A 10,000-nucleotide genomic window follows, 5' to 3' on the forward strand; every position below is an offset into this window, starting at 1 on the left:
CTTGTTATTTCCGAAGTGTTTTTAATAGATTCCTGTTGGAACGTTCCACAAATTATACCCACCCGGGTTGAAGTCATAAACAGCGCAATGCTTGAAGCACAGCGAAGGGCTGTTTGAATGAATGCTTACGAGCCTGCTGCTGCCTACCACCGCTCAGTCAGACTGCTCTATCAAATCATAGACTTAATTATAATAAACACACAGAAATACGAGCCTTAGGTCATTAATATGGTCGAATCCGGAAACTATCATTTCGAAAACAAAACGTTTATTCTTTCAGTGAAATACGGAACCGTTCCGTATTTTATCTAACGGGTGGCTAAGTCTAAATATTCCTGTTAGGCATTGTTGTTTATGGTTAGGTACATTGGTGCAACGACAGTACTTTTTAGCAAATGCGCTTGTTAAATCAACACCCGTTTGTCGAAGTCGGCTGTGATTCGATGAGAAATTAACAGGCACCGCATCGATTATATGCAACGCAGGACACGTTAGATAAACTAGTAATATCATCAACCATGTGTAGTTAACTAGTGATTATGTTAAGATTGATAGTTTTTTATAAGTCTAATGCTAGCTAGCAACTTACCTTTTGCTTCTTGCTGCCCTCGCGTAACAGGTAGTCAGCCTGTTAATCCTTGTGGAGTGTAATGTAAGGCAGGTGGTTAGAGCGTTGGACTGGTAACCGAAGGTTGCAGAAACGAATCCCCCCCGAACAAGGCAGTTAACCCCCGTTTCTAGGCCGTCATTGTAAATAAGAATGTGTTCTTAATCTGACTTGCCTAGTTAAATAAAGGTGTAAAAAAATATATATAAACATTTTTTTTTTAAATTAAAAATTAAAAATAATCGGCAAATCGGTGGCCAAAAATACCGATTACCGATTGTTATGGAAACGTGAAATCGGCCCTAATTAATCGGCCATTCCGATTAATCGGTCAACCTCTAGTATTTACTGTGTAGTCCTCTCACTATCTTCCAGGTTGTAGAAGTGTTAATTGGAGGGTTTATGTATAAACTCACTTGTCATGAGTCCCAAACGCAGAATGCAAATCACTTCTCTCTGTATGTCTGGCTACTCTGTCATGGAGATGTGCAGCCTCATGTTTAAGAACAAAATACTGTCAGACTGTATTAAAAAAAAAAATTATGAATCAAACAGCAAGCAATTAAAGAGCTCAGTCTAAACCAGCCAGTAGAGTCCTGTCCGAAATAGACAGTTAGCCATTTAGCCTAGCGGTTAACCTAGCATGCTAAGCTAATGGGTGCATCGCAAATGGCACCCTATTCCCGGCATAGTCAGTGAGCTAGCTAGCAAGGGGATGAGGCATATCCTGCAGTCAGTCAGTCAGGGGGCTAGCTAGTCCTGGAGCCAGTCAGTCAGGGGGCTAGCTAGTCCTGGAGCCAGTCAGTCAGGGGGCTAGCTAGTACTGGAGCCAGTCAGTCAGGGGGCTAGCTAGTCCTGGAGCCAGTCAGTCAGGGGGCTAGCTAGTCCTGGAGCCAGTCAGTCTGGGGGCTAGCTAGTCCTGGAGCCAGTCAGTCTGGGGGCTAGCTAGTCCTGGAGCCAGTCAGTCAGGGGGCTAGCTAGTCCTGGAGCCAGTCAGTCTGGGGGCTAGCTAGTCCTGGAGCCAGTCAGTCTGGGGGCTAGCTAGTCCTGGAGCCAGTCAGTCTGGGGGCTAGCTAGTCCTGGAGCCAGTCAGTCTGGGGGCTAGCTAGTCCTGGAGCCAGTCAGTCTGGGGGCTAGCTAGTCCTGGAGCCAGTCAGTCTGGGGGCTAGCTAGTCCTGGAGCCGATCCATAGAAGAGAGAAAGAGTTTTACAGATTAGCAGTGTCAGGCAGGCTGAGTAATGACACACAGCAACAAGATGAGCAGGTGTTTGTTTCCCCTCAGCTCTGCTTTCCTTGCTAGTCCCTACCAGGCCTTTACCACTGCACGAGTCACTGCTAGGCTAGCTTCCCCTACCAGCTCTGCTTTCCTCGCTAGTCCCTACCAGGCCTTTACCACTACACGAGTCACTGCTAGGCTAGCTTCCCCTACCAGCTCTGCTTTCCTCACTAGTCCCTACCAGGCCTTTACCACTGCACGAGTCACTGCTAGGCTAGCTTCCCCTACCAGCTCTGCTTTCCTCGCTAGTCCCTACCAGGCCTTTACCACTACACGAGTCACTGCTAGGCTAGCTTCCCCCCCCCAGCTCTGCTTTCCTCACTAGTCCCTACCAGGCCTTTACCACTACACGAGTCACTGCTAGGCTAGCTTCCCCTACCAGCTCTGCTTTCCTCACTAGTCCCTACCAGGCCTTTACCACTGCACGAGTCACTGCTAGTCTAGCTTCCCCTACCAGCTCTGCTTTCCTCGCTAGTCCCTACCAGGCCTTTACCACTGCACGAGTCACTGCTAGGCTAGCTTCCCCCCCCCAGCTCTGCTTTCCTCACTAGTCCCTGCCAGGCCTTTACCACTGCACGAGTCACTGCTAGTCTAGCTTCCCCTACCAGCTCTGCTTTCCTCGCTAGTCCCTACCAGGCCTTTACCACTGCACGAGTCACTGCTAGGCTAGCTTCCCCTACCAGCTCTGCTTTCCTCGCTAGTCCCTACCAGGCCTTTACCACTGCACGAGTCACTGCTAGGCTAGCCCACGCTGGCATGCGTTCAGTAAACACAACACAAATATCTTTCATTCAGCGTTGTTTAGTGTTTGGGATTGATACATGGACTATATTGGTGTATTTCTGAAAGACCATTTTTGAGGACCTATATTTATTTTTTTGGTTTTATTTGTATTGCTTGGTGTGTGCGTGCGTGCATATGACGTGCATGCTTGTTTGTTTATTGAGGATTTAGTATTGTCAAGCTGTTCTACTTAGTCAGCAAGTGGCAGGCCCCACCACACACACCTGTCCCCTCCCAAACTCCACTCCATGCTTCTCAATTATTCATCTGTCCACTATTACTTTCCCCATGCCTTATCCATTCTCTCTCTCTCTCTCTCTCTCTCTCTCTCTCTCTCTCTCTCTCTCTCTCTCTCTCTCTCTCTCTCTCTCTCTCTCTCTCTCTCTCTTTTTTATTTTTTTCTTCCCCCAGGTTATGTTATCTATTTGTTTAAGTTTGATGTTTCAGGGAAGGACTGAGGTAAAACAGATTATTGACCCACTGAAGCAGTTGGTGCTTATTTGTTTTCAATCAGTCCTCTTGACCTCTCCACTTCTCTCTTTCTCCATCTGTCTTCAGATTGAACACACACACCGATTTGAGCTCTCTCCACATAGTCACCTGAACCCTGTTGAGGCGGGCTATTCTAGGAATAAACCTTAAGGGGGGGGAGAGAAATAAATAAATAGCCCCTATCAATCCACACGTACGTCCCAATCTGCAGCTTTCACTGCTAGCCTGGCTACATTATCCCCCAGTGGGCTCGCTGTGAGCTTTCACTGCTAGCCTGGCTACATTATCCCCCAGTGGGCTCGCTGTGAGCTTTCACTGCTAGCCTGGCTACATTATCCCCCAGTGGGCTCGCTGTGAGCTTTCACTGCTAGCCTGGCTACATTATCCCCCAGTGGGCTCGCTGTGAGCTTTCACTGCTAGCCTGGCTACATTATCCCCCAGTGGGCTCGCTGTGAGCTTTCACTGCTAGCCTGGCTACATTATCCCCCAGTGGGCTCGCTGTGAGCTTTCACTGCTAGCCTGGCTACATTATCCCCCAGTGGGCTCGCTGTGAGCTTTCACTGCTAGCCTGGCTACATTATCCCCCAGTGGGCTCGCTGTGAGCTTTCACTGCTAGCCTGGCTACATTATCCCCCAGTGGGCTCGCTGTGTTATTGACCCATCAGTCTTATAAATGCAGAAAACTAGGACGTGATGGAAATCTGGACTGGTCTCCTCTCCAGCCAGAAAGTGAATGTGACTTAATCTACGTCCCAAACATTACCCTATTCCATAAATTAGTGCACTACAAAATAAATTGGTGCACTACAAAATCAGTGCACTACAAAATTAGTGCACTTTTTAGGGTTCCATGGAGGCATGCAGTCTTGATTTTTGTTTTGTGATTTGACACCTGTCTGACATGCATGTGCTGGGTCATGGGCCAGTGTGGTGGAAAGGAAAGCCTGGGCTAGGTATGAGCTAGTGAACCTTAGGTTAATCCTATTAGCTGTGGATTAGTGTGATGAAAGGAGAGGGAGGATTAACCCAGGGTCGACCGGCCCCTTTTCTGGCTGGCAGGTTTCATACTAAACAGTGGCTATAGTAGTACACCTATTGAGCCTTGGCACAGCCTTTTAGGACGAGTCATGGTCTCAGCTCAAGACTTACCTGGATAGACTAAATCACTTAACGGAGTTACAAAATTCCGGTAACCAGAATTCCCAGGTTTTTCAGAAATAAATTTTTGGAAGATTCCTGGAATCAGGGAATAAGCAGGAAATCTGGAGGGGAGAAAAAACCTACTCAAAGATCTGGGGCCAGGCTACTACTAAAGACTATCTGTCTCTGTGCTGCTCGTTACAAAGATCTGGGGCCAGGCTACTACTAAAGACTATCTGTCTCTGTGCTGCTCGTTACAAAGATCTGGGGCCAGGCTACTAATAAAGACTATCTGTCTCTGTGCTGCTCGTTACAAAGCTGTCCATAATCAATATGCCCATCAGAATGGAACCATGAATACATTTCACCGGACGTGCTTGTTGCACCCTCGACAACTACTATGATTATTATTATTTGACCATGCTGGTCATTTATGAACATTTTAACATTTTAACATTTTGACCATGTTCTGTTATAATATCCACCCTGCACAGCCAGAAGAGGACTGGCCACCCCTCATAGCCTGGTTCCTCTCTAGGTTTCTTCCTAGGTTTTTGGCCTTTCTAGGGAGTTTTTCCTAGGGAGTTTTTCCTAGCCACCGTGCTTCTTTCACATGCTTTGCTTGCTGTTTGGGGTTTTAGGCTGGGTTTCTGTACAGCACTTTGAGAATATCAGCTGATGTACGAAGGGCTATATAAAAATAAATTTGATTTTGATTTGATATGACGTCATCGGCGGGGCTCCATATCTTAGTCCAAGTCCATGTATTCCCCCTCTTGGCCCCTGCGCGGTCCCCCTCTGGGCCCCCCGCGCGGTCCCCCTCTGGGCCCCCCGCGCGGTCCCCCTCTTGGCCCCCGCGCGGTCCCCCTCTTGGCCCCCGCGCGGTCCCCCTCTTGGCCCCCGCGCGGTCCCCCTCTTGGCCCCATATAGAGATGAACTGAGGCTGGGTGGAAATCTACACTGTTTCCTTAATGTACTAGCACTGCTAGGTCATGTGACTTGTGTTCTAGTAAGACGATGCTCAGCGACTCTAGAAAAATCACTCTAGATCGGTCGCCATTTTGATTATTTAAAAAAAGTGTTTTCTTCCTCTCCCCTCTTACAGTAGAAGAGTCTGATATCATTGACTTGGAGAAGCGCTATTGGCTGCTGAAAGCCCAGTCCAGGACCGGACGCTTTGACCTGGAAACCTTTGTCCCGCTGGTCTCTCCTCCTATTCACGCTTCGCTAAGTAAAGGTATGTAATGTTTCTGATGTGTATTTGTGATGCCAGGTAGATTATTATTGGGACATGGTAAACCTGGTTCCCCCCCCCCAGCCAGACATTTACCCATGAACATTCAAACATGCACAAAATGATGTTTAAATGCTATACTTTGTACACATACAGATTTTTTTATGGATTATTTGGATGAGAAGCCCTTCTGATGGTCTCAACGTTTAGGACCATGTTGTTTTGGATTGCTTTTGACCACAGAAGCCCTGGCACCACTGCTTGTGTTGTGAGAAGAAAAAATAGTTTGAAGGAAAACATGGGGTTTGGCCTTTGGAAGAGGTTTCCTTTGTGCTAGCTAACGTTTGCTAATAGCTGCATTGTCGATCACACAAAGGTTAGCAGCTAACGTTAGCTAGCATGTAGCTAGCAGGCTAACTTGATTATAAAGGCAAACATGTCAACAATGACCTGAACAGGAGAATGTTGGCCATTTTTTTTTTTTTTTTGTGTGACTTTTGTCACTATGCTGTTGGCTGTGTTTTGAGTTTGGCGGCAATAGTAGCAGCTTAGTGACCTTCTGCTCCCTCCCTCTCCCTCCACTGGCTCCCAGAGCGAGGAACAATGACGGCCGTTCGAGTGGGCTGGTTTTAGTGTAAAGACACAGCTCTCCCCGAGGCCAGCCCAGTGGCTATGGCTGGGCCCAAACCCCTATGTTTTCCTTCAAACAAAAAAACATGTAACTCATAACACGAGCAGTGACAGGTGGGTGGCTTCTGTTTTGAAAAGTCATGTTATGCATGTCTAGCACTTTTTTAAATAAAACTAAACATCATATTTTAAAAGTTTCTGTCAGAATTTCTGTTTTACATTTCAATCTGTGGTTCATGATGTAAAATACATAAATACATGAACATTTACTGTTTTACATTTCAATCTGTGGTTCATGATGTAAAATACATAAATACATGAACATTTACTGTTTTACATTTCAATCTGTGGTTCATCATGTAAAATACATAAATACATGAACATTTACTGTTTTACATTTCAATCTGTGGTTCATGATGTAAAATACATAAATACATGAACATTTACTGTTTTACATTTCAATCTGTGGTTCATCATGTAAAATACATAAATACATGAACATTTACTGTTTTACATTTCAATCTGTGGTTCATGATGTAAAATACATAAATACATGAACATTTACTGTTTTACATTTCAATCTGTGGTTCATGATGTAAAATACATAAATACATGAACATTTACTGTTTTACATTTCAATCTGTGGTTCATCATGTAAAATACATAAATACATGAACATTTATGACTGGAAATGTCATCCTTGTGATCCGGTTAGACGAGTTCACTCTGTTTTTATTCAAGCCCTCGCACAAAGCTATTTCTCTTTTAACAAAGATCAATTTTAATAGTAGAACGTGGCGTACTTGACTTTTGATCATGTTTTCCAGGTTTGTTTCATGCGTTTGATGAGAACCGGGACAACCACATCGACTTTAAGGAGATCTCCTGTGGCCTGTCTGCCTGTTGCCGGGGGCCCGTCGCCGAGAGGCAGAAATGTAAGAGCTGCTGTGTGATCTGTTCTCATAGGTAGAGATTTCCGAACCGAAGGCTTCCTTTCACTCACTACGGGCAATGGTTGCTAATGCCTTGGGGCGAAGACACCAGTAAAAACATATTTCTCTGGTGTATTAGTTAAAATAAGATCAATTCAGAGATGACTTTGAAGGATCTCTGGGTTTTTGGTCCGTGTAGACTTAGCCATCAGCTGGATCAGTGTTAGATCATTTTAAGCTCTTATTGGAGTCTAGTTAGAAACTCTAATATTATATTTGTATCCTCCCTTCCCTCTTGTTTCCCAGTTTGTTTCAAAGTGTTTGATGTGGACCGAGACGGGGTTCTGTCTCGAGACGAAATCCATGAAATGGTGGTCGCACTCCTGGAGGTGTGGAAAGACAATCGCACACACACACTCCCTGTAAGTACTGGTAGTCAGACACACTCCCTGTAAGTACTGGTAGTCAGACACACTCCCTGTAGTCAGACACACTCCCTGTAGTCAGACACACTCCCTGTAGTCAGACACACTCCCTGTAGTCAGACACACTCCCTGTAGTCAGACACACTCCCTGTAGTCAGACACACTCCCTGTAGTCAGACACACTCCCTGTAAGTACTGGTAGTCAGACACACTCCCTGTAAGTACTGGTAGTCAGACACACTCCCTGTAGTCAGACACACTCCCTGTAAGTACTGGTAGTCAGACACACTCCCTGTAAGTACAGGTAGTCAGATACAGGTAGTCAGATCAACATTTAGTAGTGAATTGTATACAAGTGTAACTTCATCACAACAGAGACTTGCCGATAGATATAGACCTCTATGGATTCACCACTTCCCGTTTTCTCCCGTTGTGCTATTTACAAACAAACACGTCTATGACTCAACTGTTCTGGGGGAACTACGCTTCGTAATGTGACAGGTGAAATGAAGAACCCAATCTGCTTCATCTTCTAACGTATTGCACAAGTTGACTGGAGGTATTAACTTTTAAAAAAGTAGCTACAAATATTCACATTTATTGAAAAACTTCAAATAAATAGTTATGAAGGTATCTCATGGATTTTTCCCAAATACCCCGGTTTCTACAGTTTCTACGGTATACTCCTAAGCCTGGTGGACGCAGACACACTCCCTGTAAGAACTGCTGAGATACAGGCTAAACGGCTAGTGTATTGGAGGTGGTTCGGTTTGATAAGTAAGCTACCTTACCTACCTTTTGACTCTTGTTGTCCTGTTTTCAGGAACTGCTCACCAACGTGTCGGACATAGTGGAAGGAATCCTGAAGATGCACGACACGACCAAGGTGAGAGTCTTCTAGGAGAAATCAGGTGTTTATGGGGCGGCAGGTAGCCTAGCGGTTAGAGGATGCAGGTAGCCTAGCGGTTAGAGGAGCCGCTGGGTAGCCTAGTGGTTAGAGGAGGCAGGTAACCTAGTGGTTAGAGGAGCGGCAGGGTAGCCTAGCGGTTAGAGGAGCGGCAGGGTAGCCTAGCGGTTAGAGGAGCGGCAGGGTAGCCTAGCGGTTAGAGGAGCCGCGGGGTAGCCTAGCGGTTAGAGGAGGCAGGTAACCTAGTGGTTAGAGGGGCAGCAGGTAGCCTAGTGGTTAGAGGAGGCAGGTAGCCTAGTGGTTAGAGGAGGCAGGTAGCCTAGCGGTTAGAGGAGGCGGGTAGCCTAGCGGTTAGAGGAGGCGGGTAGCCTAGCGGTTAGAGGAGGCGGGTAGCCTAGCGGTTAGAGGAGGCGGGTAGCCTAGCGGTTAGAGGAGGCGGGTAGCCTAGCGGTTAGAGGGGGGCGGCGGGTAGCCTAGGGGTTAGAGGGGGCGGCGGGTAGCCTAGGGGTTAGAGGGGGCGGCGGGTAGCCTAGGGGTTAGAGGGGGCGGCGGGTAGCCTAGGGGTTAGAGGGGGCGGCGGGTAGCCTAGGGGTTAGAGGGGGCGGCGGGTAGCCTAGGGGTTAGAGGGGGCGGCGGGTAGCCTAGGGGTTAGAGGGGGCGGCGGGTAGCCTAGCGGTTAGAGGGGGCGGCGGGTAGCCTAGCGGTTAGAGGGGGCGGCGGGTAGCCTAGCGGTTAGAGGGGGCGGCGGGTAGCCTAGCGGTTAGAGGGGGCGGCGGGTAGCCTAGCGGTTAGAGGGGGCGGCGGGTAGCCTAGCGGTTAGAGCGTTGGGCCAGTAACTGAAAGGTTGCTGGATCGAATCCCCGAACTAACAAGGTATAAATCTGTCGTTCTGACCCTGAACAAGGCCACTGTTCCCCGGTAGACTTCAGTGTAAATAAGAATTTGTTATTAACTGACTTGCCTAGTTAAATAACCGTTTTTTTTTTTTTTTATGTTGTTTTGTAACATGGTTGGGACTATAATTCACATAATGTGACTGCTGTCCACTGACATTTAGCCCTTGTTGTATTTCACACTAACCTTTGACTTAACCTTTGACCCCCGCACACACAGCTGGGTCACCTGACCCTAGAGGACTACCAAATCTGGAGTGTGACGAGCGCTCTGGCCAACGAGTTCCTCAACCTGCTGTTCCAGGTCAGAACACACACACACACACACACACACACACACACACACACGCACACACACACACACACACACACACACACACACACACACTAACGCACACACACGAACGCACACACACACTAACGCACACACACTAACGCACACACACACACAGTGACGCGCACACACACACACACAGTGGCACACGCACACACAGTGGCACACACACTAACTCACACAATGACACACACACACACACACACACTCTCATTTTGTGGTTTGTTCCAGGTGTGTGTGTGTGTCTGTTTTGTAGGTGACTGTCTGTGTGTGTTTTCTGCAGGTGTCCCACATTGTCCTGGGCCTTCGGCCTGCTACTCCTGAAGAGGAAGGACAAATCATCAGG

General features: G+C 47.3%; 1 protein-coding gene across 1 annotated transcript in view; it reads left to right on the forward strand.

Annotated features, from left to right (window-relative positions):
* Positions 1–10,000, forward strand: part of LOC106613358 (ubiquitin carboxyl-terminal hydrolase 32) — a 93,116-nt gene that overhangs the window by 32,125 nt on the left and 50,991 nt on the right. The window contains 6 exon segments of the mRNA XM_082955556.1: positions 5,405–5,536; positions 6,991–7,098; positions 7,402–7,517; positions 8,344–8,406; positions 9,541–9,624; positions 9,938–9,999. Coding sequence (XP_082811682.1) covers positions 5,405–5,536; positions 6,991–7,098; positions 7,402–7,517; positions 8,344–8,406; positions 9,541–9,624; positions 9,938–9,999 — 565 coding nt within the window.

Source organism: Salmo salar, chromosome 09 (genome assembly GCF_965601325.2).
Source record: "Salmo salar chromosome 09, fSalSal1, whole genome shotgun sequence".
Lineage (NCBI taxonomy): Eukaryota > Metazoa > Chordata > Actinopteri > Salmoniformes > Salmonidae > Salmo > Salmo salar.